The sequence below is a fragment of the Hippocampus guttulatus genome, chromosome 15 (assembly GCF_054856545.1).
Source record: "Hippocampus guttulatus isolate MCC_2025c chromosome 15, RoL_Hgut_1.0, whole genome shotgun sequence".
Classification (NCBI taxonomy): Eukaryota; Metazoa; Chordata; class Actinopteri; order Syngnathiformes; family Syngnathidae; genus Hippocampus; species Hippocampus guttulatus.
In genome coordinates, this window is record NC_141275.1 from 12,718,919 (window position 1) to 12,746,794 (window position 27,876).

Consider the following 27,876-nt stretch of genomic DNA (forward strand, 5'->3'; position numbering starts at 1 on the left):
CTGTCAGTGAGGAAAAGTCACAGCCTACTCGAACATTTGAACTTTCTCAGTCACATGATGGCAGGTGAGTGCTGGCAACAGTTTAACATGTGATCGCTTCATTCTGAAGAGTAACATCTTTACAATCGGGTGAGCATCCTTGTGTCATTTATCTCCGTTTCCCCGAGTGAGTTGGACAGTTTGTAGGTCACAATTATGGTGGGAAAAGGTTTGATATGAATTATCTTGGTCTCATCTTTTATTACCAAACCTGACATTTGAACACGGATGTGCAGTGTCAATCACATTTGAGGAGTGCCTTTGTGTTTCCATTCAGTTCTTGGATTGATTAGATTATGAGAATTCAACTGAGTGTTTTATCCTGAGATTTTAATAGCCAATAGTTTAAAATAAAATGGTTGATTACTTACTAATCCTGGACGGATCTCAAAAGAATGAGAATATAATCTATCACATGTCTGAAATGAGAAATAGAATGCACCCCCCCCCCCCCTTCAAATGATCAGAAGCTTCTGCCGAGGCCCAAAAAAACGACGCGAGTCTCAGCCCTCCAGAGGCATTCTTATTAAAGGAACACTTCAAACCTTCAAAGCGATACGGGGTTATTTAATTGGACAAAGATAATGTCGAACTGCGAACGAAACGTTAATTTGGTTTCAGACAACAGGGTCTTTGCTAACCATGAATTCACTCGAGAAAATGATGACACCAAAATACAAATCAGACGAAAATTGATACTTATAGGTGATGAGTCGGGTGACTTTTACCTGTTCACTGCTGTTGAATTTGATTCCAATGTTCCACTTAAAAGTCACGCAAACCGCATTTTGTATAGTTAGTACTTTGGCCAATATTCAAACACGCAATACCAAGTACAATTCTGTCACCTGCGAGCGATTAACCAATACACGACGCTGAAATCAACACTCCAGTACCAGTACTGCCACCTGGTGGTCACTCGTCACATTGCGATTCCAAACAACGTGACTGATTTCATTTATTCTGCATAAATATCACGCAAAGTCAACAATTTAAATGACGACTTTTCATTTTTTTCTTTCACAGACATCGAAATGAAAACAACTTTCAAAAATAGGAAATTCAGTTTAAAATGGCAAAAGACGTGACTTTCAACCAGACTTTCGTTTCCATCCTTCAACTGTGCTCCACTTGGATAGACAGGACTGAAATTATTTCAAGAGTAAAACGCCACATCGTTTCTGACACGCATAAAGGACGCACATAAAGCAACATCTCACGTTAGGTATACAATCAAATCCGGTATGGAGTCCCAAAACATGGAAGTGACTTATTTCATTGTATATTGAACACGGGAAAAGATGGAAATCACCAGCATTGTGGATGCATAAAACTCATCAATCTAAGGAAACTGGTTGTTTTACAGTCATTGAGACGTCTGATTTTGATGACAGTGGTGCCTTAAAATTCTGAAAACTCATTCTTCTATCAGTGTTTCATAGCATTTTCGACCCTTCTGACGTTTGGTGACTCCGATCATGAAGTCAGTGTAACAAATTTCATTACCAACACGAGGGATCGTTGAGCGGCATCAGAATTATCACTAAAACACATGAACATCATTAAAAGAACAATTATGCCAGGGGGATACTTACTACACGACATAAGGTGTAGAGGCGATTTGGGCCCTGAACAAATGGGAGAAAAGTTCTGAAAAGCTCTCGAGATTCTTGTTCATGAACTCTGGTTTTCTTGGCAACAAACGCAGGAGAAACAACAATAATGTAACTGTTGTACTTTCAACAAATGAGCCTCATGAGAAGGATGAATATTCAACTGATTAAAACGTTTCATTTTGGAAGGGGTGTGGTGGGGGCAATGTGGATGTCGCTACTGAAATCCACTCTGGGGGTTTCTATAATTAGATGTTGCGCATGTTCGCAATTTGCCCAACGCTATTTTCTACCTTTCAAAAATTGCACAGATTTTGGTGAAGTCGATCATGTACCCAACAGAGGGAGTGTTGTTAAGTTTTGCTGATGTCATTGTTCAAATAGACTCTTCTAGAGTCCCAATATACAATATTGAACAGATATTCACAATAAAAACTGACGCAGGTTGTTTTTTTTTTTCAGCTCGTGCCGGGTTGGAGAGAGAAAAAAAAAAGCTTCTGGATTGTGAAACCATTGTGATCCCAGCTTGATGTCTGCTGTCCAAATGGTCCGAGGAGGCTTCACCACTTGCCCCTCTTGCTCCAGTCCTTGGGCGTGAAATGAAGACATTTTGGATCAATGCGCGTGTGTCTCTTCTGCATGGCTCTTTCGTGTCCATCCACTATGTCTTCGGACAGCGTCAAGATGTACTGGCCCTTCATTAGAAGGAAGAAAAATACAACAAAAAGGAGGCACTTAATAGTCCGCACAGAAAAATAGAGACCAAACCGGACACGCTGAGAAATTACATCATCGAGAGGGTGAGCACAAGAGCTGAAAGATTTGAAGTTGGTGAAAACGTTCACCTCAATAAAGGCGCAAAGGCATGACAGGAATGCGTTTGCAGTTGAAAAACCAAAAGTGATTTCGGAATTTTCAATTATGTTATGGCCATTTGCAATGCTCTACGATTTTAAAAAGCCAACTGGAAAGAACCCCGCATTTTAAGACGACAGCTTTCAACTTTTTACACGGTCCTTCCTGCAAAAATCGATTGATCACTCACCTTATAATAGTTGATCAAGTTGAGGTACTGCAGGGTTGAAATGACATCTTCTTTCTTGACACTTGTGATCTCACTGATCTCACTGAGGGGAGACAAAAGAGCCACTTGTTAAAAACTGTCCTCGACAACATGAACCACATTCCATCGCCCATTTACTTGATGGTGATCTGTGGCCTCTCGCCATTGTCCGGTTTAAGGTCCATGAGAATCTCTAGGATGGTCTGCGACCAATAGGAGCGATAAGACAACAGGCCGAGGTCCGAGAGCGGCTTCTCGGGCGTGCCCGTCTTTCCTTCCACCTTGGACAGCTCGTAACCTGAAAGACAAGACGATGAGGGTGAGGGATAAGGATCGCGGGACCGTCAACCCACTCGATGTGCACTCACTAAACTCGATGAGTAGCTTCCCGTAACCTCTTCGCTGATAAGGAGGCAACGTCAGGATACAGGCCACGTTATAATCCTCAGTTGACTCTTTTTCCTGAAAAATAAAAGCGGAAATAATATTAGGACCTCGTCCATGTAGTTGCAAGGGGGGCGGGGGCGCAAACAGACGTGTACCTTGGAGAAGTATCCCACGATGTGGAAGCCTTTGGAGTCGTACTCCGTCATCACATAGAAGAGGAAAGGGTCCGTGTCATAGTAGAGGGTTTTGTGGTCCAGGAAACACTTTGCAAGTAAACACAGGTTCTGGGAATAATTCTTTAGCCACCCCACGCAAAAAAAAAAAGAGAGATCTATTGAATCAGCAGCAATGCCAAAGCCAGAAACACAGTTGAGGGGAAGAAAATGAAACGTCCAAACTAACTTTGTTTTTTCTGCCATCAATCTCAAAGAACGAGATGGTTCCTTTGCGGTAGATCTCGTTGCCTGGAGGATGTCTGAGGTTACATTTTGTCTATTCAAAGACAGAAGGGACAAAAATCAGACTAACTAGCGGGGGGTAGTTTTGTAAAGAGGTCTCGGTTTACCAAATGTCTCTGAAGACACTTGAGACTTTTGAGGTACTTGAGGCAGAATTCACAGAGGTAGAGGATGGGCAGCGACGTAAGTTCCTGCGGGTATGGGGAAAAGTACCACGGCTTCAGCCTGTGACGCCCCAGTTCTATACACTCAATGTTTTTCATTCGGGTGACGATGTCGTCGTGGCTGCGGTCCGACACCAGACTGCCTGTCATGCGGGGTGCAGACGGGATGCCATCGGAACTGTCCTGTGAATCCTGGGAACATTAAAAAACAACAACAACAACAACAACATTAAAACCAAGCATGTCTGCCCCCCCCCCCAAAAAAGAAATCAAAAGATGATTGATCAAATGAAACATTTAGGTTTGGATTTCTTTTGAGCAACATGTAGAATCACAGTGGTTGTACACGTCACCAGAAAGATTAGACTTGGACCCCCAATGGGGCACAGCACGATTTGGCAGCAATACACAACTTTCAATAACAGGAAATCAAACAGACCTCTGGTGGTGGTAGAAAGACACTGGCACTTTGAGGCTTGTTATACTGCAAAACCTTTATCATCTAGCAGAGAGAGACACACACAAACACACGGGCTTTTGCAAACTAAAAGGGGAATGGAATGACGTGAATTTGACACGCTCAACACTTGGGTTACTCGGGCGGATTGGAGATCAGTTTTGGCAATCTGGCAGACTCGGAGCGGGTCTACCTTGCGGTTGGCGAGTCAAGGAGGCGGTTCAAGGAGGCTAAAAGGAGATGAGCTCCTCTCAGGGTTTACCAGAATACAATTTCAGCTTGTTTGGGAGAACGATTATTACGATCGCAGCGAAGCTTCATCCGGAAACGCCAAAGCAACGGTCAAACAAACCCAAGAAGTGATTCGCCGAAGAAACCGGAAAAATGGGACAACCAAATGCCAAAAAAAGAGCAGTTCGTCCGAACTAATTGGACCCGCTGGGCGTTTCTCAAATATATGCAGAGGACTATTTTTTACTTGTACTTGAGTCATAGTATCCTGCAGTACCAGTAACTCTTTCTCTGAAGCAATTTTGGGCGACTCCGCCCACCTCTGTATGCATGTGGAAAAATGATCCGTAGAGGCGCAAGGTGTGGCCAAATTCTCAATCAATCCTCAATTAAATCATTCAAGTACAGCTATTATCTTCCATCAGTGCTGAAAGCGACATTTTCGTTTTCACAGGAATGGTGTACCTTCAACTGAGAAACAGTAAAAAAATAATTTAAAAAAACATCTGTTGATCACTGCTTCACTAATAAAAAATGAACAAATGCTTGCTTAAGCTGTCCTCGATAAGGTGAAAAGTTAAAGAGACAACCAACATGCGACCAGAGTGGTAGTAAAACTGTGAAAATTTTAATCACACTCAAATTCCATACCTCATCAGTGGGTCCGCAATTAGCTTTCCTCTTCCTCCCGGGCTGAGAGGGGATAAGCCTTCGAGCGGTGCCATTCTTCAGAAAGAACAAAAGGTGTGACGCAAACGACGACTTGAAAAGCGTTACTGCGCACACGAGGCGGATTTCAGCATTACTGTCGTGAGGGAAGAAATCTGCTCGTGGTCTTCTCGGCTCTTGAAGGCGTTGGTCTCTCTCGCGGCGGGGAAAACGGCCGCCGGGGAAGCCTCGGTGGAAGTTGGCAGGGAGGGCACCGGGGGGGCCGGCGGCACCTGCGGCACCAGGGGGACCGGCTCCACTTTCCTCTTCTGCAGTGAACAAGAGTCGTTACGACACGCTGCTTCGTTCAAGATCGGCTGCAATGTGCGTTTTGGGCAAAACGACTCAATGAGACGTCGCCCCCTTTTGGTTGGCATCAAGGAGTACAACCTGCAGCTTATGTGGGCTGAGAATGAGTCCGACTCATGGCCACAGCTTATTCAGTCAAGTAGCTGAATTTGTTTTGGTTGTCTTTGGGTTCAATGGAAATTGCGCCTGATTTAAATCTGGTGTTAAGATACGTCAAGCACGAGGCCGGCCGGGCACATCGTAAAAGGGTTCATTCACATCATCCGCGGGAAAAAAAAAATCGATCTTCTGGACTCAAACGATGGCTATGTTTAGTGTCACATACACTAATTAATCGTTTATGATATTCACCCAAGCTGCTTTTGTGCTTGAGATGATAATAAAACACTTTTTGTGGAAACACTCCCAAGCGTGAGTATACCGCAGGCTCTCCGAACAAAAGAACCGGTGCTTACTAGGAGTTTTACAGACTCGTTGACTTCACTATGTCCAAGTCTCATTTCGAGTGTGATGTCGACTGGTCGCTATCGATAGGTTTTGGATTTAAGGAGGAGGCGCCAGACAAGCGCGCTCAATGAAATCAGTCCGTCACCTGAATAGACTGAAATTGTCTTCTACTTCTGAATGCGCAGCTTTGGGAAAGCGTCTGTAAACCAGTCGTAGGATTGCGAACGCGTTTTCAACCCGCACTGTTAAATTACACCGTCGCACACCAAGAGGTCCATGATTATTTGCAAACGTTACCAATTCCCACCACGCAGAACCCACACCAGCCAAGGACGAGTTTCTCCGAGCAAAAGGATCACAAGTGCGAATATAGATGACCTCCGACTGTGATTTCTCTTTGTAATTCTAGTACTGTAATGAAAATATCAACGACGTCATCGGGCGACTTGACTTTTCTACACCTTCCTGAGTGTCAGCCGAAATTATGCAACCCCTAGCTAGCGCTTACACCTAAAACGGTATCAGATTTTTGGCTGTTTCCTTACAGCGTAGCCTGAGCCGCGAGCAACCTTCACGATAACTGGACGCATGTTAACACCAGGAGTAAACAAGGGCTTGTGCTCTTTGGGTAATGGGTAAATTCGAGTTGTACCGGAGTGGGGAGAGTTTTGCCTCTGGAAGGAGCTGTGGCAGATTGTAGGTTGAGATCTAGACTCTTCCTCTGAATTGAATAGAAAGGAAGAGAAGCAGGTGGGGTTAACTGACATTCGCATGGGCCTTGGGTTCATTATTCAGATGGACTGCAGAGATAGATTTTTTTTTTAAATAACAAGAACCAGCGCAAAAAAGAAGTGGCTCTCCCAGTACCACTGTAATGAACTCATTCAATTACAGGCGCATAGATAGCCTATATGTTTATAAAAAATGAGACTGTATTCCTAAAGTTGTACTATTACGAGAGAGTCAACATTTTATGTACAAAATGTACGACATTTTATGTCATACCAGATGCCAAGTTTGACAGGAGTCATAATGAAAACAACAATAATAAATTCAAAATATTTGTGGCAAAAAATGTACAGGACTGAAAAAATATGCACAAAAAAAAATCACAAGAACAAAAGAAAACTGTTTTAGAAATAATTGTAAAAAATATTTGCAATTAATGAAAAACAAAGTCAAAATATAACAAAAACATGACATTCAAATGTTATAACTTTACATTCTGGAAACAATTGCTCACGTCATTTTTTCATACATTTTTTTCTCTCCAGAAAACACTAACGGGACTAAGCACTGATTATATTAATGCTATGAATAATTTAGTATCTTCCATCAAATGAGGATGTAGACAATTTAAGCATCCTGAGGAGATGATTCAGGCAAAAAATAATAATTTAGGTCCAAAAAATGACATAGGTCATTATTTTAGCATGGTAACAATAAGCAAAAACTTGTGAATATAGGAAGAAATTTTACCTAAGTCGTGATTCAATTCAAATGCACTGCACATAAACGTGAAGTAAAATTATATCGAAATAGAAGTTTCGCAATAATCCTACAGATAAATACAAACGTATTTAACTCATTCAGTACCAGCCAATTCTGGACCAAGTCTGAAAAGACGTTTAAAAACGTCTTTGGGAGTGAATGAGTTAACTTGCACATTAAATACAACCGAACTGTACTTGGCCAATGAATCATTTGAGTACCACTCGAGGGAGCCCTCGTACCAGATTCTGAGACTCACTGAGATGACGACATTCCCTTAAAATGTGAACATCTTAAATTTGAGGGGTAAATGCATGGTTAAAAATATAATATTTTCGATTCTTTGAAAAAATATTTAGTGCTGTATTCCTGAAAGTATATCCACTCACCACTTCTCGTTCAGGTGAACTGGGGCGCGAGCCTGGAAGACCATTCTTGGTGGGCGTTTTTGCTTCCTTTTTCGGGAACTGGAGTTTCTTCATGTCCAGCCGGTCTGCTGTGACCCACTCGTCCAGACGTTTGTTGACTGTCAACAACCAATTCAGTCATCTCAGTGGTTTCAACCACAACGACAACAAGCCAAAATATACTCACAGTCGATGTAGTGAACATAGTAGAGTTTTCTCCCGGAGACTTCCTTCACACTTAAAATCTCGGCCAATGCTAGACAACAAGAAAGAAATTTAAGTAAAATAATAATTCATTAATAAGTGCTCTCTCTACAAACAAACATGATAATAAAATTCAGTTTTGATCACATTATTTGAACTTAAATGGAAGTATCATAACTACACAGTTTATACAGTTGACACTGTGTATGGGAGTAAGAGCGACTTTAAACAAAATAATATAGAACACAACCTGCGATCTTTATTACCGGTAAGGATGAGTGTTAAATTAATCCACTGAAAAGTGGACTGGATGGTGCCAGTGTCAAGAGGACAGTGATGCTGACACTGAATGAGACGTCAAAACGATGCTAAGGACTCAAGTACTATATTCTAACCAGAAAGAAATATAAGAAATTCCACCAAAATAACACAGACCAAACGTCACACACTGTTTATTACTTACAATTAATATACAGATACGCAATATCAATAAAACTTGATCGGGACTATTTTTGCAAATAGAATGCCGGTTATCAATGGCTAATTGAGACATACGCGCGTTTAGGATGTCCCGACTACGTTACGGGTTATTACGGATTTGTAACGACCGGCCGGGATGTCTTAAAAACAACCGAGGTCCGCTAGTTAGCATTAGCTGGTTTAGCATTTCAAAAAACAAGCGAACAATGCTTACGCCACTCGTCTTCATGTTCCTGGTTCTTACGCAGAACGGGAAGGCGGCAGCCCTCGACAATTTCAACCTGTCGGGGGAAATGGGTTCATTTGACGCCTGGCGAGTGAGAAATGACTGAAAAAGAAGAATACATCGCTCGGAGACTCACCGATGATCCGCTGTCGGCCATTTTCGTCATCCTTGCGAGCTGGAGCGGTGTGTTGTGGGAAAATGACGCCAACGTCAAAGGTCAATAAACCGATCAAGAACTACCTGACATGGGATGCGATAGGCGGAAGTCGCTAAACGAAACAGGAAGTGACATGCGAGGTTCAAAAATACAGTATACACCACGTATGTTGATGTAAACCAAATATTTTTTAATCTTGGGTAATGTCATTTTCAGAAACCCTTTACTTCAAGTGATTAAAAAACTCATTAACTCATCAAAGTATTACAATATTACGTTTTGGTCTGTTCATTTTTTTGTCAGTTAATATCAGGTATGTGACAAATTTTCCGGTCTCTTTACATGTGCTCAGGTGAGGGCTAAAAAGTTGAAAACAATACACTATTTACAAGCAATGGCAAAGGTTATAAATGATGTTTATTATTAGAACAACTTTTAGGGTATAATGTTTTTCAAATGAAAATAAAACCAAACATTGAATGATACACAAATAATATCCGACAAAAATCGGTAGTCTAGACATTTGTACGTATGGTAACCTGTAGACAAATACATCACACATGACTGGTGACCTTTCACGTCTGTCAGAGCTAATAGTAACATGATAACTCAAAGTGTGTCAAGAGACAAACTGTCTTAAACATGCATTAGTATGCTGCATCCCTTCAACTTTCATAGTCCCTTAACAACTACTGCTGATACAAATCTACAGAATGACATTTTTTTAACGTTTTGACAGGCCAATGATTTTTAGGAGGCAGTTTGGATTTTTATAGACTGAAGAAATGTGTCAGCGAAGGCTTATCCTAAGCATGTTCTGAGGTTTGGAAACAAATGAGAGAGCATCATGTTTTTAAAAGAGCATCCAGATGAATAGACATAATTTGAAAGAGAGAAGGAAAATTATTTTTTCATTTTTGTTTTGTCTTCAGACCCGCACCGGCCAAGATAACGACAGGACTTCACCACTTACTGCCTTGCTACTGTTTTGATTTCACCCCTCCCCACCGCCATCCTTTGCCCCGTAAACTGTTTTTCTACATCCCGCAGTGTCAGCAACCAGCTTTGGGTTTTGATCTAATTTAAGGATGGTGAAAACACTTACTGTATCTGTTGCGTTGGCAGTAAAATGACGATGCGATATTTCCTTTTCAGACACAATTTCCTGCACTTGAGAGGCAATTATCTTGACGCAATCTGGCAATCAAAGGCAGTACCCTCCCTGTGGCATTTAAAGTAGCATCGGCGTTATATTGGAGTTGCATTATTTTTGCTTTCACCCCTCCAAAGCTTCCTCGAACATGCACATTCAAAATGCCTTTTTACTGAGTGGCCACAACACAAAACAAAATGCATTTTCCTTGATGAGGTGTGTCATTTCGAGTGACATTTGAGTTACTATTGCACACAATGCTATTGGCAACAAATTAAAGTGCTTCAATCGGGTTTCCGTTACAAAACGTACACGAGATGACAGTTGGGTGAGGACGCTGGACAATGAAACGTCACGATGTTTTCTATTGCTATTAATAACACGACTCGGGCCCCTGCTACGGTGTTCTTTTGAACCAAAGTTCCAAAAAGCGTGTTACGGTTCTTTTCCTAGCTCTTAAACGTACATTTTTCACCCGAAAATCAAACGCATTCATGTCATTACAATTCTAATGGCATCATAAACAATACTGCAATTGTTATTTTCACGTACAGTATCCGTGCCTTCGTTCATCGATTGCATTTCACGGAAATCTAACAGAGTGAATTTTTTTACACTCGTTAGCTTCTCATTCAAAGAAGCAATACATGTTGGCTTTTTTCTTAGGTTGTACCAGCTGCATGATCATGATTCTCGGTTGAACAGAAAACATTCCGTCGTCCTTTGCACGGTATCACTCGTCAAACGTGAAGCTATTTAAAAAAAAAGACAAATATCGTACAAATAAATAAGGTTCTAAAACAGACTGAAAAGTGCATTGTACTTGTTTTTTTTTTCTTTCACAGCATAACATATCCACTGTACAATCGTTGATTATATGCCTACATTATTTTTATACATTATAATTAGGATTACTAAGTAGCATCGATTGAATAAGAAATATTTCATAGCAAGTCTACAGGAAAATAGTTGCATTGCCCTGAAACAAGGATGCGTGCGTGCGTGCGTGTAAGCGTGTGTGTGTGTGTGTGTGTATGTGTGTGTGTGTGTGTGTGTGTGTGTGTTGAAAGAGAGACAGACAGACCAGCATGTATGGCGATATGAGTTGTGTGTGCGCAAACATCCAGCACGGAAGCGGACAAAGCGTGTTTCGTTCTCGTTCGGAGGCACACGATCAGCCCAGCCGGCATTTCAAGTATCGAGCATTGTTTTGGAAAACGCGCGTCAGTCAGACATCAGCAATGCCGAGTGATGGAGAGAAGAAAAGATAATTCCATCACAGCTCACGGGTGGGAGTGGAGGCGGGCAGGCCGAAGAATCATACAAGTACTTGGACGAATTGCTTCAGAAGAGTAACAGCGATTAGACAAGCATCACTCCTTTTTTTCCTCCTCCCAACCATCCCCACCTCAGCTCCTGCACTTTTCTTAAGTGCAGCCAGTTCATTTAGGACAGCCTTCTGCATCAGTCTGAAAGCAGCAGTCATGTCTGTTTTTCCTCCAAGGTTGTCCCCCCCCCCCTACAAACAAAGAGTTCTTGTCTCGCCGGCAAATGAGTTAGACACGCTAATGACATCTTTACACCTCCATCGTCCTGATTCATTCGATCATTCGTGTTCACGGTGCGCCATGAGGCCCACCAAGAGGATCGGTCATGGTGGTGGGGGGGGGGGCATTCTGTGGCAGTTGGTATGGTCGAGATTGTGTCCCCACAAAGGACTCGCAGGATTCAAGGAAAGTGGGAAGCCGATAAAAGGTCTGGCACTTGAACTTTCTCCTTTCCCCGGTCACAACAGGAATGTATTTTTCTCGAAATATGGGCCAGCGTTTCAATTCAAACGCCAATCACCGGATTTCCTGAGAGTGGAAGATTACTCTCTCGCCATTGGGAGGCAAAAAAGTACTTCATGGGCCACTCTCCTTGGAAACAAGCATACAAGCGCATTCCAAGGTCAAGGGGTCAAGGGGTCATTCCGGATCCTTAGTTCAATTAAACATGCTTTCTGTAGCTTTTGTCATGGTTCATACGCATAGTAAAAGATGAGCAGTCCTTGCGGACTGTGATGACAACTGTAAAAGGAATCCAAGCAGCCTGGAGGGGGAGACAAGTGGGGGGGGGGGCAACTTATGAGGGGAAGCGACGCAGGAAACGTTCATGAATATCAAGCAGTTTCAAGGGTCAAGTTGAACCGAGGAGTTGATCTCCTTCAACGCTCAGACTTGACTTTGTAGCGCAGGACAAAGTAAGTGGCCAGTCTGAGAACCAAGAAGAAAACCCCCAACACCATGAAGTCTACGTAGAGCTTCGCATCCTCCACGTCAAGAAGCTGCAGGACCTCCTCCGGCTTTTGGAATTTACACACGAGGCCCGGACATTCGAGCTCAGTGCGGTTCATCCCGTAGATGGAGAGGATCACGCCTTCGAAGCCATACCTGGGAGCGGCAAAACGGAATGAGCATACGGGAGGGTCTTGAACGCTCAACGATTGGGACGTCGTCAATAGTGAAGAAATCAGAGCAGACCTGACGTAGGATATGTAGGAGCTCCACTGCAGGTATTTGGGAATGGTGTCAAAATTGACAAAGAAGCCAGAGAACAGGAGCACAGGTATGGCTGTGACCGGACCGACGAATGTTGCGACCTGTGGGGAGGGGGGGGACGTGAAAAAAAAAATCACATGGTCTCCAACCTGTGGCTCTCGGGCCACATGTGGGTCTTTCATCCATTTGCTGTGGCTCTCTGTGACTTTAGAAAACAAATAACTAGTACTTCATTTTAAAAAAACACTTTGTCCATTTTTAAAAATGCAATCCGAAATGTAAAGACCATGGTACAATTTATTTTTTTTGGTCACTCAAAATATGCGTTGGGCACTTGTTACTCATTTTTATTGAGCTACTTAACCCTCGGAAGGCAAACCAAAGCCAAATCCCTCCCCCAGAAAATTAAAGCTTCTGAAGAAAACGGAATGTTTAATTCTACACTTAACATGAATTGCAAGGGGAAAAAAAACTAGTCTCTGAGGGGGAAGTGAAAATGCGACGTCCACAACCGACACTGTACACGAAGCTTCAGGACCAAAACAACAACAAAATAATCACAGCAGCCAAGTAAAATAAATATTCCAATTGGCTTTTGACGACAAGATTTACGGTTCGCCGCAGCCGCGTCGCTGAAGGTTTGAATTTCGTTTCGCGAATACCAAGGGAGTACTGAAAAAGACGCCTCCACTTTTGCGGCTTCCGAAAAGCAGACGCGGGGGCGCCTTACCTGCAGAGACGTGGACGCAGCGCCAATGAGCAGCCCCAGCGACTGCGCTACCAGAGCTGTGGACGTGGACAAAGCCACGAAGAGCAGGTAGCGCCCAGCCTCCGCAGGCTGTTCCGTCATCCAGTACACGATACTGCAGTACATGATTGGACAAATCACCTGTGAGGGAAGATAACGCCGTTGTTATTCTTGTGGTTGCGCCCCGTGGGGTGCCGACGCATTTCTTCCGAGGTCTGACACCGTCACGCTAAGACCAACTGGAAGTGAACTCATTCGCTACCACTGAGTGTGAAACGCAACGTTACCTGGAATGGTACGTCCGCCATCGTTTTTGCCAAATAGTAGGCCTTCAGGCTGTACCAGTAGTTGAGGTGTTCCCTTACAAAGACGGACATCTCCAGAGGAACTGCGGGAGCAAAACATCGCCGAGTGACTTCACGGCTCCGACCGGGGGGGGGGGGGGGGGGGGGGGGGTCGCTATTTCCGGGACACGGGCGAGATATCTTACAGGTTAGAACGGTGGGCATGAGGGCGGCAAACATGAGAAAGAGCATGGAGAAGAAGAGAAAACCCGTGTTGTTGAAGACTTTACTGGCGTCGTTTCCAATTTTCAGATAGAGCAGACCGATCAGCACTCCGATGCACAGATGGGACATCACTCGGAGGTGAGTCAGCACCTATGAAACCATCACGAGCGCTTTTAGTTGAAAAACACTGCGCCCTCTTGCCGATTGCATCGCCGTTCATTTGACACACCGCGCGTTGCTCAAAAGGACGTTTTACCGTGTCCCTGCAGATTGTGATGAAGGTTCTTTTGAAGAGGATGCAGAACTGGGTGAAAGTACTGGTGGCAAAGCTGTGTTTCTCGAGGGTTCCCGTGTCCTGGGAAGAGAGGAAACGTACCAAACACAATCAATTTCCCCGACGCTTTGCGAATACACATTTGAACCCTTTCATGCGCCGTCCACTGTCGCTGTCCCCGAGTGGGTTCAAGATAATTATAAAGAAAACAGTGCTGGTGTTTTCAATTAGCGGTTTTGGCTAATTGTGTTTCAAAACACCCACTTGTCAAAGTGCGCCGTAAATCTAAACAGGCATTCAGGAGCTCTCGGTGCATATTTTATGTCAATTTGTCAAAATCGTCGGCTTTTGAATGCTCCTAACTGCAATCCGATTAAAAATGCAATTTCCAGTCTCGCTTCTTCTCGGACGTGAACAAAAGCAAAAGAAATGACTTCTCCTTTCTTTCTGTGTTTGGAATACTCCATTTCTATCATCCTGTACTCGACTCGTCAATTCCGTTGTGCGGTGTCAATGTCCAAATCCCTCACGGTGTGGCACTGAGAGGGACAGGACGAGTCACTCTTGTCTCTCGAGTTCGTCTTGCCCTCCTCGGAGCAGAGTCCACCCTGGACCGCCTCGAAGAGCACCGGGTTCAAGTCGCCGTACTCTCCCGACGCCACCTCGATGACTGCAGGGAGAGAAGACCCACGAGCGAGTAGTTTCATTGAAAGCCCGAAAGACGCTTCCACATCGAGCAGTTTTATGCGAGGAGACTCGACCACTCACTGAAATCTGCAGGATTGTGATACGTCGGGCAGTGGAGGCCCAGGTTCTTCAGATAAGGGATGAGGTAAGGGACCGTGCCCTTGTAGATGCACTGACCTTGACTGAGGATGTACAACTAGAAGACACAAGAGCGGTTTTTACACTTGGGGAACTCATCTGCACTCAAAGGCGTTCACTCCAAAGTTGTAACTGCATCAAAAATGAGACGGAGAACCACAGCAGAGGCCGCTAATAATTAGATGTAAAGAATTTCTTTTTTTTTTTAATTACTTGATTTACCGTAAATAAAGTAATTAATTTCTGTTTAAAAATTAATCTGGTGTTCGAAAAGTCTTTTTTCAAACTTGAGTCTTGAAAAAGAGGGTCTTATAATCAGGGCCGTCTTATATTCGGGCCAGTACGGTATTTTTGAACAGGTAAAACAAGAAGCCTGATCGACAACTCCCCTGCTCTCGTTGTCAGATAGCATGACTCAGGCTTATCTCCGCGGCGGCTAATAGAAAGAAAGCAGCGCAGGCACTCGGGTTACCTTATCAAACATCTCAAAGAGCTTGGCACTCGGCTGATGAATGGTGCAGATGATCGTTCGTCCCCCCTGAGCCAGCGACTTCATGAGGGAGACCACCTGGAAGCACGACGCGCTGTCCAGACCGCTACATGCGACACACAAACGAAAAAAGAAGTGGCACGCTCGAATGAGGAATCGCGTGGAGATGACGCAGAGGGGTTAGGAAAGGCGAGGTTGTAACCTGGTGGGCTCGTCAAAGAACATGACGGGAGGGTTGTTGACGAGCTCGAGGGCGATGGCCAGTCTTTTGCACTGACCCCCCGAAAGAGAGTTGGTCCGCGTTTGAGCACAGTCCAAAAGCCCCAAAGCTGTCAGAATCTCATGCACCTGAAACAGAAGCGACGCGCTCATCACTGCGCACCTCTTCGATCACATAACACCCGACTCAACCGTCAAACTGGAATTCGATTCACTCAGACTCACCAGTTCCTTTTTGACCTGCATGCTCTCATTGAGTTTCAGATTGACCGAAACCTAAAGGAAAGAGAAAACAGCAATCGGGCACATCCAGCGCTTAGACGCCGAACAAAAAAAAAAGAAAAACTCGCAGAAGTGGACTCACCATCATGGCCTCCCTGGTGGTCAGATGCGGCAGGAGCATATCATCCTGCATGATGTAGCAGGACATCTTCCGGAAGGTCCGCAAGTCCCTCGGACGGCCATTGACCAGGATTTGACCCTTCATGCCCGTCTCCCTGCACCCAAACGCAAACTATGAGCACCGGTGCAAATGTCACTCTTGCTAAACAATCTCCTCACCTGTATCCCGCCAAAATATTCATCAGGGTGGACTTCCCGGCTCCGGAGGGTCCCATGATGCCAATCAGCTCTCTGCTGTTAAATCTTCCGGATAGACACTTGAGGAGAGCTTTGTAACCTGAAGAAGAGTGAAAACAACCAATTACCGTATTGGCCCGAATATAAGACGGCCCTGATTATAAGACGATTTTCAAGACTCAAGTTTAAAAAAAAAAAAGACTTTTTGAACACCAAATTAATTTTTATACAGAAAATAATAACAGTACATCTGAAACAAATGATGATAATGATATATATGAGAGAAAAAGCATGTTATTTGGCCTCATTCAAATCTTAATATCTGAACATTTAAATATGTAAACTAAAGTGCAATCACATTCGTAAATGAATGGCTTCTGGTTTTTGAAATGTAAATGACATCATAACTTCTCCTCAGCTGCCGGATAATCTGGCCGATCTTCGACCCACTTTTCTCCAGATTGTCGCTACGTTTCTCCATTTTCTGTTATCTCTTCTATTATTTTCTTCTCTTTTCTTTCTTACCGCTATTTTTTATTTCTCTTCTTCGTGCTACCGCTATTTTTATTTTTATTCTTCGTGACAGGGATTCACTTTGGCCTGGGGAGTCAAGTTCTGCATTCGCTTCAATGATATCTGGCGCCATCTAGCGTCGTGAATGGGTATAATGTCTAGACCCCGAATATAAGACGACCCCCACTTTTTCAGTCTTACTTCAATGCAAAAAACACCGTCTTATATTCGGGCCAATACGGTACTATTGCTGCGTGATTTTCACAAAATTGAATAATGACAAAGGACAGAAGTTATCAGAAATGACTCCAAAACGTCAGAATTAAAAACCGCCATAAACGTTGACGTGAAGCAAAAAAAATGTGAAAGTCAGCGGTTTCCTCGATCCCTGTTGCGAGGCAAAATGTTTCCTCCTTTTTCTATGTGCTGCATACTGATGATCCAGACTTCTGCTGTCGCTTGTGCATGATAATGCTTTTATCTGTGTGACACTGCGGGGACATCTTGATCACCGTGTCTCACTCCGGCCATATGGCATTGAGTGCAGCTCGATGTCCGCAAAAAAAAAATATATATATATATCAGTCAAAGTCAAATACACGAGCACACAATCCCGAAATGCCTATGGGAGTTTTTTTATCGCAAAATTGCCTTGCACTCATTCATATTGTGTGGTGTCCCCCTCTCAAATCATGAGTCGATGATCATGTGACTGATTTGTTAAATCAGCGCCACAAAATAAAGCCTGATTTCAGTTGTCCTGCCAGGAGTGCGACGCTCTGCCTGACTCACGAGGCAATCAGTAGATAACATTTACATTCTGTGCCGCTATTCCCTTCGGGGCGAGGGCAATGCTAATTCTGATCAGTTATTTTTCTCAGCAAATTGATTGGCAGGTACACCACATGAATTTTGTGGCATTAATCAAGCTAGCAGCTTTTTCATACCTCCCCCCAAAAATATTTAAGAATTCTCGTGCTGTCCGACCTCTTCCACAAGCCAAGGAGTGTGACCTCTCCCAGGGCCGAAGGTCATTCTTGACATGGAATCGGGTTGCATCAACTTTGAGCTTAAAAATAAAAGGACAAATGACTCTCGCCGCCAAACGTGGCGCTAATGGCAGCTCGCACATCACTTCAACTCTTTAACTGCCCCGCCGATAAAGGAGAGAACGCGGCATTAATCCACCGGGCAGGATGATGCTTTCCGCGTACGGCCCATTGGCCACAGTCATCTCTCGGAATAACTCATAAAGCGGCGTCGGCGAGCTCAAGACTTCTGCTCTGTTCATCGCGTCCGACGTCACGTCTCTTTTGTGCTCCGGTGTACCAACTGGAGGTCTGCGGTTTGGGTTCAGCGGTCATTTACTGATAGAATTTGACGAAATGCAGACTGGGAGCCTAGTTTCTGAAAGACTTTGCTTCGTTGGAAAAAAAACAAAGCATTTTTTTTCTTCACACATTCTCCGCACGATGAGCCGAGGAACCTGTCGAGACAACGCGACCACATGCAAAAGAGAGCGCAGGCCGGATTTGATGAGCCAAGGAAAAAAAAAAAACACTATTGACTTGTGCTGTGTACTTCCTGTCTGATCCGCTCTGCTCCGTATTACCAAAACCACCCCCTAATAAATACTCTACATGGGACAACACACTTATTATTACTGCCAGGGCCTGCAAAGGAATAATGTCCGGCCCCCTTTTAACTCATTCACTCCCAAAGACGTTTTTAAACGTCTTTTCAGACTTGGTCCACAATTAGCTGGTACTGAATGAGTTAAGTGCACGTGGAACGCACCCGCCTTATCAAACCGACATAGGAGGTAAACATCAAGATCAGAGAGGGTAGATATGTCGGTAAGTCACGATGACCTCGCGTCGGACATCCTTTCATCATTATGAAGGGCGCCGCGTTTCAATGCTGTCCATATTTCACGGCCAGATCAATCACGTCTGACTCACTGACAACAACGCAAGGAAAAAACGAGATGCAAACAGCGCGACGACGAGCTGCGAGCGTCAATTATTGACTATGAGCGCTCGTGCCTACGTGTGCGCAGGAGACAAAAGCGAATTGCGCACACGGCGAGGCAAGAAATAACGAAAAAGAAAATCCTTTTCTTCCGAGCATGACCGTGATCAACATCAGTCACTTTCGCTGCACTGTACCTCTCCTCCTCCACCAGGGACCCTCACGGATGGTGTGAGACAACTCATTAAACTCCAAGTCCACGGCGGAGCGACGTGGGAGGTGGGTGAATCGCTGGGCCTCGGTGATGTGATTTTCCACTTTTTTCAGGTGGGTGAGCAGGGGCGCTTCCGGAGGTGCCCCGCTGTGAAGTTTGGTCTCCTCCATAGGGATGCTGACGGAGACCCCGTCCGTCTTTTCGGCCATTCTGAAAACGAGGCGCACACACGCAATTTAGCTTGCGCGTTTTAATCGACACAGTCTTTGAGGTTATGACTTGAAATACGAGTTTGTCATTGTGACTGCGGCGTGCAGATGTTAAAGTATTATACCGCACCTTCACAAAAAAAAAAAAGTCTAGCCTTGGGTGATGCTGTACCCTTGACAGTTGACTTTTACAGCTTCAGAGCTATATTTTTGACCCTGGAAAAGGTTGCAGTGGAGTGGTGCAGTCAATTCATAATGCACGTTAGGTCGGAGAGTCCGTACCGTGAGGGACCAAAAAATAAAAAATACAAAAAAGTCCCTCTCCACTGCTCGATTGCTGACAGCACAAACGCAAAAATGTTTCCAGAAAATTCATTCTTATGCATCTTACATAAGATAAAAGTATAACAGGCACGTGACAGAATGTTGCAGCACACTTCTACTCCCCTGAAAAGTACAATAACAAACTAAAACGGAATTGATACCAAAAATAAAAAATAAACATAAAAGGGCCTGGTTATATTTATGACAGTTTTTCATGTTCTTGCATTGGCGCTCGTTTGATTTTTCAAGTGGACCGAAATCATTTGGGACATCTATTAAATGAACACAAAGGGGTCAGTTGGAAAATAAAATGCGAGGATCAATTGACTCCCATCTGATTCCGTCGAGGGAATGATTAGCCGATGAGCCTCGCCAACCGGCGTCGGGTAAAAATGAGTCACCTTGTCAAAAACGGCGCTGGGCATGAGGCGATTATCGGTAATTGCGTTAATTGGCTGCTTGAAGGCGTTAAAATTGCGACGGTTAAAAGCTGAGGTTCGCTTTCAGTCTCGCTAATTTAAAAGGCCCATCTGTGAAATCTTTCTGGATTTGAACTCAAAACATTCTGCTATCAGATATCTTTTGGAGTCTTTCCAGTGCCATCCTCAATTAACTATGTAGTTCAAGAACCTTTTTTTTTTAAGTTGCCTGAGAATGCTACACACGTCTTAATTGACACTATTTGAGGATCGTATCTCGCAATAGAATCTTTTCATTTAATTCTATATGATTCTACCATTGGCCCTTGTAGTCGTGACTTATTTCCCATTGGTTGACGTAGCAGAAATCACACGGCTCTACTCTTGAAAGTGAGGCGTGCATGCATCCATGTCGGGGTGTCATGCCAGTGCACCTTTAAAAGTTCGAGAAGAAAGGTGTGGTGCTCATAAGGCTTCCTGAAGGCCACGCCATTGACCAAACGTGCACTGCAGCCAATCCTGTCTCGCGCCAGGCGTAGTAAAACATGCTCACATGAAGAACCTTGACCATGGCTCTTTTATTGATCACCATGCCATTAGTGAATTTCCATTACCAGGCTGCGTATAGGCCCTGTAAAACTGACTTTAATGGCTTCTTACTCAGATGAAGGCGCCCCGCCTGTTATGTCATGCGTGGCACCCATAAGCGGGACACGTGAGCGCATGCAACCCCCGCGAGTAAAAGTTCACTATAAGGGTGAAATAGGCTTATGAGTCAATATCCATACATCTTTTTTTTTTTTTTTTTTAAGTGTTTATCCTCGCGTGTGAGTTGGAGCCCATCCCAGCTGACTTGACAAGAGGCGGAGTACACCCTGGACTGGTTGCCAGTCACCAGACAAATCATTTCCACTGGCAATTACACTTATGGACAATTTCAATCAACTGGGAAGCGTGTTTTTGGAATGTGGGAGGAAGCCAGAGCAACACCATCGCATGGGGAGAATATGCAAACTCAAACTAGAAGGCCTAAGCCGGGATTCGACCCTCAGTTTTAAAAACTGTGAGGCAGATGTGCGCTAACCACTCTCCACCATACCACCCCTTCTTAATTATTAGATTTAATGATTGGCTGTTCTGCACGAGTACGGATGAGCAACTATCAGCATGCAATTTGACAAGAATTAAAGTGCTCTTAAAAGCTAAAAGGAAAAAAATGCACCGTGACATCTACTCATTCCGAATATTTGAAATAAGGCCACGTCAAACGAACATAAAAAGACATTCCTTCACATTGCTGCATCCCACACGCGCTGCACTTACTTGTTGTTGTGCGCCGAAACGAGCAAGCGAGACGCCTGTTTTCCCTCCCTGGGTGGGATAGCAACAGTCCACAGGAGATCCCTTCAGAAAAAAGCCCCCACAACGCAATCCCAGCAAATAGTCCCAGCCGGCGCGTTGATGGCGAGTCCAGGGCAAAAACAATCCAGTTGGTTCGCGGGGGCAAAAAGAAGACGGCCGCTTCTCGTCAAAAGACCTCCTGGGGTGCGGCAGACGCTCATGGTGTCATCATCATCCCGCATGCTGCGCACAGGCAACTCCCGAGATGAAAATCATGTCCGGCGTCAAACTGTGGCTGCGGCTCCCCATCAGATCACCGCCGCTTTATCTTCGGACGTATCCATCCGCTCCGAGCCCGCATCTCCAATTCTCACTCGACGTTTGAGATGGAGGATGAGGACGGGAGGATGGTTGAGTAGCAATCCGGGCCGGCTACTAGAATGGAACTCAAGTGCTGCAACAGGAACTCGACGTGCGGACGTCCGACGGGTCGGTCGGTGAGCTTGTGAGAGGTGCGCGGGGTGCGCACGCCGGTCTGCGAGGTTGCAGGGCGTTGCTGCTGCGCGGAGAAGGGGGGAAAAAAGTCGATGGAAAAAAAATAATAATATTGCTCAGTTTCTTGCTGATTCCATCCAGCACGTGTGCGTTCACTGCACGCTGATGAACAATTACATCATCCTTGATAAAATCTCGAGTCTTTTTTTTAAGTCATTCACATCGAACGACGATTTTTTTAATTTTTTTTTTTTTTTTATCCCCCGGATCAAAGCACTCGGTTGGGTATTTTAAAACCAAGAGGAGCGTAAAACCCGCGAAGGGAAACAGCGGAGGAGATGTGCGCTCCCCGCTGTCTCTTTAACGGCCGCACCTGCGCAGCTGCCCGGTGCTGATGCTGCAGTGGCCGGGTTATTTTCGGTAAATCAGACGAGGTTACTCGCGTTCAAGTGGGCCCAACATGTCTGACATCACCCCAAGGGAGGGCATCAATATCTTTTTGAGCCAATCACACCTGTCTCCACGTTCCCCGCCGGATAACAGGAGCCCTTCAGAGGCATCTCATGCTAGCCATTTCATTTTACAAGCGTCAAACTCAAGGCCCCCCCCCCCCCACCCCCCGAGGTCAGATCCGGTCGCCACATCATTTGATGTGACCCCCATAAAGCAAATCGTGGGCGTCCATTTCAATTTTAGTGCTCCAAGACGGAGCAAAATTGCAAATACTGTGCGCTTTGAATAGCGTTGAGATATTGTACGCTTCTTCGTTGTTACCAAACACTCTTTTTATATGATACATTGAGCAAAAGATGAAACTATTTCAGGCATGACTACTTGTGTAGAAATATGGAATCGGGTGCGTATTTGGCAGACGCAGTATTGGGGCCCTCAAACATTTGGAATATTAACCCTTTCAGGCACAGTGGACAGTTTCTCATGTTATCAGGTTACAGGGTGCATGAAAGGGTTCATGACGTTTACCATCACTCAGAGCAGGGGCGTCAAACTCATTTTTGTCACGAGCCACAAAGTAGTTACGGTTTACCTTGCAGGGTCGTTATGAATTTTTGGAAAGCATATAAATGTTTAATCACCTCCACATATTACATGCACAGCACACAACAAATGGATGAATAACTAGTTTTAAAATCAGAAGTCAAGAATAATGACCGTTATTGTGGATTACGTATGACAATTTCAAATTTTGGTTCAGACTTGAGCAAGCATCATCGAACTTGACATGTTTGATTTGCTTTCGCGGGCCACATAAAATGATGTGGCGGGCCAGATCTGGCCCCCGGGCCTCGACTTTGACACCCGTGACTTAGAGAGTGCGATATGAATATTAATCATCATTTAATCTAGTTTGCCATTTCCGCCACTTCAATATACTCACATTTCTCTGCCTTCTTCATCTCCTCTCTGCATCCTCCTCAGGGGGTGGTGGGGGGGGGCTATGACAGAAGCGCCACTGCAACTGGCAAGAGAGTTTTGACTCTTGCCGTTGTCTGTAACGTATGTTCGGTTTTCCTCTCGCCTTCTCTGTGATAACCCTGCTCTGCTTCATTCATTAAAAAAAAAAATACAAATAAATATTTCAGAAGCACCAACAAGTTTGTATTGCTACCTTACGCAAGAATAAAGCCCAGTCGAACATAGGGAGCATTTTTTTTTTTTTAATGACCACACTATTTTATTTAGCTGAATAAGGCTACAAAAATTTTTTTTTTTTTTAGAAACAGCTCTCAGTGACAGCAGGTGTAACCCTTTTTTTTTTAAAAACTAAAGACATCCAACCATTTGCTCCACTCTTATCCTTATCATAATCCCGATTGCATAACATATTTGCCCTGTGGGAATAGAGTTTGCCTTTGTTCACTTTCTTTTGCAACCTTTTCGCTGACAAAAGCGGGCGATTCATCATCGACATGACAAGAAATAACTCACTTTGCCATCAAGATTGAAAGTAAGCACTTTTAGATACGGGGTGGGTAAAAACTCAACAAAGGATGTATTTGTAAGGCCGTGTGTTTGCTGTCCACGTGAGGGCCGCCTAACCTGACGTATAAATACAGTCGGAGCGACAGGGAGGGGAACGGTCAGACAAGATGGCATCGACGAGAACAACGCTCCTCTTCGTGGTCCTGCTGCTGTTTTCCATTCAAGGGGCGCTCACGATCAGAGGTGATTATATTGCATTCATTAAAAAAACAACTTTACTCGGAGGATATTAATGCTCGGGTACTGCTTTAACTATGTTTGTTATTGTGGCTGTGAACGGCATTGAATCATACTAAGAGCTGTTTGCAACAAGGCTATTAGCGTTAATGAAAACTGGCAAGTGAAAAGAAAAAAAAAACAACATTTACCTTCCCAAAATAAAACAAACAATGAAAGGGCTTTTAAGCAAAACGAAAACTAACTGAAACAATATTTTGCAGTTAGCAAAGGGACGAAAAGCACCGCTCAGCCATACAAAAGGAGGAAATGTTGAGCAGTCATTTCGGGATTGCAGTTGACTTTTACTTTCAATCATAATTAGTGTGACTTGTTTTAATTTTTTTTGGGGGGGGGGGGGCCTAAATGCGCAGGACAAGCCTCACTTTCCATTCAACTGTCTGTGAGGAACGACCTGTCCAACATGATCCCCGAGACCTATTCCACGTCTGTGCTGGAGGGAGGGGTGCTGCTGGGCGCTTTGAGGAGAATCCAGCAAACGCAGCCCGGCTTTGAGTAAGACCTCGCACACGTGTGAGTCTCAGCCGTTTTGTCTTCCGAACTGTATCGCTCACGCGTCGCAACCCACCAGGTTTACCGTGACGGAGGACCCAAACTACGGCCTGTTTCTGGAGAGCGTGAACGGCGTGGCCGGAAGGGAGCAGGATCAAACTTACTGGGAGATTCTGTCAGAGAACTCGGGGGAATACAATAAGTTGAACGTGGGTGAGTTTCCTCCCCGGAGTAAAATCACATTCGAGGGACATTTAATGAGCTGTAATGAGACATGGGGATTTGGGTTTTCATTGACTCACTGCTTTGGGGACACCTGTTTAGACCACAAAAGCAGACCACTGATCACCTTTATTTTGTTGTCATAAACCAAGTCAGATCATAACGGAAAAATGAATGTGAAATGAGCGGTGCAGTATTTTTTTTTCCCCCTTCAGAATAATACAATCGAGCATATTACTTGTGTGTGTGTGTGTGTGTGTTTTCGCAGGAATTGGCTGCTACACGCCGGCCGAAAACGAACACATTGTGCTGATGTTCAGCACTTGGGCCAAATAGTCGTCAGACACCTTCAAGTCATCCGAAACGTTTGAGAGAGAGAGAAAATCTTTTTGTATTTATCGATGACGCAGGATTTAGATAAACAAAAAACAGCACCGCCTTGTGGTTAACATTGGTAACGTGCGAGCAAACGTACCGTAAGCAATTCTAAACAGATAATAATAATAATAATAATAGATTTTATTTATAAGCGATGACAATGTAGGTGATATGTTTGAGGACAGCAATTCAGCAGGAACGATGCCTCAGCTTTAAGGGTTGATATGTACAAAAATGTCACGGAAAATAAAGATTCGGCAACGCAAACAATTGACGTCTTCATCCCTTTCTGCAGCACAATGTTGATCTCAATGAAAGTCTGCAACTTCATTTTCTGTGTTAAATGTGCCCCCCTCCCGAGCTCTCGCAGTGATGCTCCTCCCTTTTGCAATGAGATTAAGGTTTCAGCTCCCTCCTGGACAGATGGACAAAGCGGTGGAGCCACTAATCTACACGGTTTCGTTCCTCTCGTGCGCTGAGCTTTAACTTCCAATAAACCACAGTGTAAATTGTACACGCTAATGTATACTGAAATCATAACCACTACCGGATCAATAATAAACTTTAAAAAAAAACTGACACTATCCCTCGGAATATGTCGAGGAATCCGAAGATTGTCCCGACCCTCAATAGAGTGCAAAACAGAAAGAAAGGGAGGAAGTGATTCAATTCATATCAACCGTTACTTGTGTCGACGCCGCGGCTCGTTTACACCAGCCGACCAATCTGCTGCTCTTCAGGTGATGTCTCCTGTCACTTTCTTTTATTTCTAGCCTGTAGATACTGAAAACGGAGAAAAGTGATGGGTCACACACACTGTGGAATTCCAGAAGAGGGACAACAAAAAATTGTGTTTGACTCCTTTAAACTAGACTTCCATATCCATTTGGGTCTGAATGATTCTGAAAAAAAAAAAAAATGAATGATTGTGACCCCTCACACCGGCCCACTCAATGGCGGCCCCTCAATCGCGATTTAATATGCAATTATTTTTTTGAAGGTACAATTTAGAGTCTTCAAAAACTAAAATGTCTCTTATTGGAATTTGGGAGGAAGGTGGAGTATCTTGGAGGGACCCATCTTTGCAAAGTGAGAACATGCAAAGTCCAAACCCAGAAGCTATCAACTGTGCGGCAAACATGCGAAGCACATGCTCACTTTTCTCTATTTCTAGACTGTAACTCCAGACTGACTGAAAACACAGACGTCGCCATCAAAGAAAATGTGACTTGTAAAGTAACTGTACTAGGGAAGCATTTAATAGTTCTGTAAGCACGTTGAGGTTCCAAAGCGACTTACGGCATGATGAAGCGCAGTCGCAGACGCAAGGGACGCACTGGGCAAAGAAACGCTTCCAGCCAGTCTCCTTCTTCTTGCAGTTGTGGATCTGAGTGCAGCCTTGCTTGGGAGGACCAGAGTAGCTTTTAGACGCGCAGGTCGCGTTGCAAGTCCCGTTGAGTTCCCTCTCACTGATTTCAATGGAGCCCTTTTTGCACATTCCTACAAATAAGATTTGAAGTGGGTGGGGGGGGGGGGTAATTAGAAGAGAGTGAAAGATGGCTGCGGCGTGATGTACCATCGTGTTTACGTACTGAGGCAGGAAGGTTTCGGAGTCCACAGGCCATTAGCTTGGCATGTCCTGGTGGCGTTTCCCACCAGCAGGAAGCCAGGACGACAGGAGTACCTCAGTACAGCTCCCACCCACCAGTCATCTCCAGAAACCATTCCGTTAAAATCCACATCTGGCTTCCCGCAGTTCACTGCCATAAAATGTAAAGCTCACGTATTCAGACCACTTGGACTGTTCCATTTCCCCTTATTGTTGCATTACCTCTGCACAGGGACTTGTAACCCAGCCAGCAGCAGCTTGAGTCGCCGCAGGGATCTCGCCTGAGCTCCTGGTGGCGCGCCTTGCAACCGGACAGACAAAGCGGGGCTGTCCCTGACCAGTAGATGTCACCCAGGAAATCTGGTTGCCCAATCCATTCCGTGTCGCCTGCTGGAAACACTTTTTGATGACTTTTTTTTTCCTCCTGCCCAAACAGCACAAAGCCACTGCGCCACTCGGCACATCCGCAAAAGATCAGCAAGTGTGCTGAAGGAAATGACTGCGTTCAAATTCAGGTGACCAGTATATGTAAAATGGATGCAAAGTTGATGGTTCCCATTGGCTCAGCAACGGTTGGGAAACTTTTAGTTCATCACATGGCAAAACAATGTAAGAGTTCATCAAAAACAGTCCCCCATCCTGAAACGGGCTTCGTCGGCAAAGTAACAAGGCGGCATCTTACCACTAAAGTCTCCCTCTTCGATCCATCCAGACACCTGAGAGGTCGCCTTCTGCAAGGATGTCAAAAACAGCAGCAGCAGTGGATTCAACCTCATGGCTTTGATGCTCCTTTGCAACGTTTCTGGCAAACCCTGCAGATCGGGGAAGTCAGTCAAGTCATGACGTCCAGGAAGGAGTCAATACTTTCCTGTCCTTTGCCGAGCAGGGAGAGCCGAGTGAAGACGATGAGGCGTAACACATTAAGCCTGCGCGTGTGGCCTAATCTTCTACGGCACTGTCAATATCTCTTAGGTTGCGTACCTGGAGCAAACAGTGGGAAAACTTGTCTTTTACCCAGTTGGCATTTGAATACGGCCAAGACGACGAAATTCGCGGAAAAGCCCACCTTGTCTGTATGCAGAACAATCTAAAGTGTTGGTTTTCCTCGGTCAGCACTGACAGATGGGATTTATCTTTTGAGCTGTAATAAAGAGAAAGTGACATCAGGGGGCGCAGTAAAAGGCTGAGCTGCACGAGCTGCACAATAAAACCGGCGGAAATGTGCTAGAATGTACATCCACTTTTGTCTAAATAATCCATTCAAATGTAATGT

General features: G+C 44.5%; 4 protein-coding genes across 15 annotated transcripts; 1 reads left to right on the forward strand and 3 right to left on the reverse strand.

Annotated features, from left to right (window-relative positions):
* Positions 1 to 941: 941 nt before the first annotated feature.
* Positions 942 to 8,864, reverse strand: LOC147193955 (histone acetyltransferase KAT5-like). 2 transcript variants are annotated; one of them, XM_086130604.1, is made up of 15 exons: positions 8,821 to 8,864; positions 8,673 to 8,739; positions 7,962 to 8,030; positions 7,757 to 7,893; positions 6,529 to 6,597; positions 5,219 to 5,389; positions 5,064 to 5,138; positions 4,164 to 4,226; positions 3,668 to 3,916; positions 3,505 to 3,594; positions 3,258 to 3,398; positions 3,084 to 3,177; positions 2,854 to 3,013; positions 2,698 to 2,779; positions 942 to 2,347 (listed from the first exon to the last, which is right to left on the reverse strand). In XM_086130604.1, exons 1-15 carry the CDS (start codon positions 8,848 to 8,850, stop codon positions 2,213 to 2,215), a joined length of 1,632 nt encoding a protein of 543 aa, XP_085986730.1. In that variant the 5' UTR covers positions 8,851 to 8,864; the 3' UTR covers positions 942 to 2,212. The 2 variants fall into 2 exon arrangements, with proteins under 2 accessions (XP_085986730.1, XP_085986731.1); XM_086130605.1 differs by lacking the exon at positions 4,164 to 4,226.
* A 376-nt stretch (positions 8,865 to 9,240) lies between these two features.
* On the reverse strand, positions 9,241 to 22,047 carry abcg4a (ATP-binding cassette, sub-family G (WHITE), member 4a). Its single transcript, XM_086130603.1, has 15 exons — positions 21,152 to 22,047; positions 18,860 to 19,086; positions 16,161 to 16,278; positions 15,964 to 16,096; positions 15,825 to 15,875; positions 15,583 to 15,728; positions 15,363 to 15,486; positions 14,834 to 14,948; positions 14,596 to 14,735; positions 14,048 to 14,146; positions 13,773 to 13,941; positions 13,570 to 13,670; positions 13,265 to 13,423; positions 12,517 to 12,635; positions 9,241 to 12,426 (listed from the first exon to the last, which is right to left on the reverse strand). The coding sequence occupies exons 2-15, from the start codon at positions 19,083 to 19,085 to the stop codon at positions 12,201 to 12,203; spliced, it is 1,926 nt and encodes a 641-aa protein (XP_085986729.1). The 5' UTR covers position 19,086; positions 21,152 to 22,047; the 3' UTR covers positions 9,241 to 12,200.
* On the forward strand, positions 21,163 to 25,050 carry LOC147193957 (cobalamin binding intrinsic factor-like). Of its 8 annotated transcripts, none has more exons than XM_086130614.1 (6): positions 21,164 to 21,681; positions 23,574 to 23,630; positions 23,712 to 23,848; positions 24,256 to 24,397; positions 24,474 to 24,607; positions 24,885 to 25,050. In XM_086130614.1, the coding sequence occupies exons 3-6, from the start codon at positions 23,773 to 23,775 to the stop codon at positions 24,950 to 24,952; spliced, it is 420 nt and encodes a 139-aa protein (XP_085986740.1). In that variant the 5' UTR covers positions 21,164 to 21,681; positions 23,574 to 23,630; positions 23,712 to 23,772; the 3' UTR covers positions 24,953 to 25,050. The 8 variants fall into 8 exon arrangements, with proteins under 8 accessions (XP_085986744.1, XP_085986736.1, XP_085986740.1 ...); XM_086130615.1 differs by having other exon boundaries at positions 21,652 to 21,666; XM_086130618.1 differs by lacking the exon at positions 23,574 to 23,630 and having other exon boundaries at positions 21,163 to 21,681; positions 23,740 to 23,848.
* LOC147193958 (sushi, von Willebrand factor type A, EGF and pentraxin domain-containing protein 1) lies at positions 24,731 to 27,763 on the reverse strand. Of its 4 annotated transcripts, none has more exons than XM_086130609.1 (6): positions 27,670 to 27,763; positions 27,286 to 27,584; positions 26,826 to 26,990; positions 26,587 to 26,754; positions 26,294 to 26,494; positions 24,731 to 25,777 (listed from the first exon to the last, which is right to left on the reverse strand). In XM_086130609.1, the coding sequence occupies exons 2-6, from the start codon at positions 27,377 to 27,379 to the stop codon at positions 25,764 to 25,766; spliced, it is 642 nt and encodes a 213-aa protein (XP_085986735.1). In that variant the 5' UTR covers positions 27,380 to 27,584; positions 27,670 to 27,763; the 3' UTR covers positions 24,731 to 25,763. The 4 variants fall into 4 exon arrangements, with proteins under 4 accessions (XP_085986735.1, XP_085986732.1, XP_085986733.1 ...); XM_086130606.1 differs by having other exon boundaries at positions 26,826 to 26,993; XM_086130607.1 differs by having other exon boundaries at positions 26,826 to 26,993; positions 27,286 to 27,415; positions 27,585 to 27,721.
* Positions 27,764 to 27,876: the final 113 nt, after the last annotated feature.

Coding starts and splice junctions, on each gene's coding strand:
- LOC147193955 (XM_086130604.1), bottom strand. CDS start 8,850: ATGACGAAAATGGCCGACAGCGGATCATCG. Junction 7,894..7,961: donor CTATGTTCACTACATCGACT/GTGAGTATATTT, acceptor GGTTGTTGACAG/TCAACAAACGTCTGGACGAG. Junction 3,014..3,083: donor GAAGCTACTCATCGAGTTTA/GTGAGTGCACAT, acceptor CTTGTCTTTCAG/GTTACGAGCTGTCCAAGGTG.
- abcg4a (XM_086130603.1), bottom strand. CDS start 19,085: ATGGCCGAAAAGACGGACGGGGTCTCCGTCAGCATCCCTATGGAGGAG. Junction 16,279..18,859: donor TCCCTGGTGGAGGAGGAGAG/GTACAGTGCAGC, acceptor ACTCTTCTTCAG/GTTACAAAGCTCTCCTCAAG. Junction 15,487..15,582: donor TTCTTTGACGAGCCCACCAG/GTTACAACCTCG, acceptor TGTCGCATGTAG/CGGTCTGGACAGCGCGTCGT.
- LOC147193957 (XM_086130610.1), top strand. CDS start 21,610: ATGGAACTCAAGTGCTGCAACAGGAACTCGACGTGCGGACGTCCGACG. Junction 23,849..24,255: donor AGGGGCGCTCACGATCAGAG/GTGATTATATTG, acceptor CTAAATGCGCAG/GACAAGCCTCACTTTCCATT. Junction 24,398..24,473: donor CAAACGCAGCCCGGCTTTGA/GTAAGACCTCGC, acceptor GCAACCCACCAG/GTTTACCGTGACGGAGGACC.
- LOC147193958 (XM_086130606.1), bottom strand. CDS start 27,379: ATGAGGTTGAATCCACTGCTGCTGCTGTTTTTGACATCCTTGCAGAAG. Junction 26,755..26,825: donor TTACAAGTCCCTGTGCAGAG/GTAATGCAACAA, acceptor ATTTTATGGCAG/TGAACTGCGGGAAGCCAGAT. Junction 26,495..26,586: donor TCCGAAACCTTCCTGCCTCA/GTACGTAAACAC, acceptor TCTTATTTGTAG/GAATGTGCAAAAAGGGCTCC.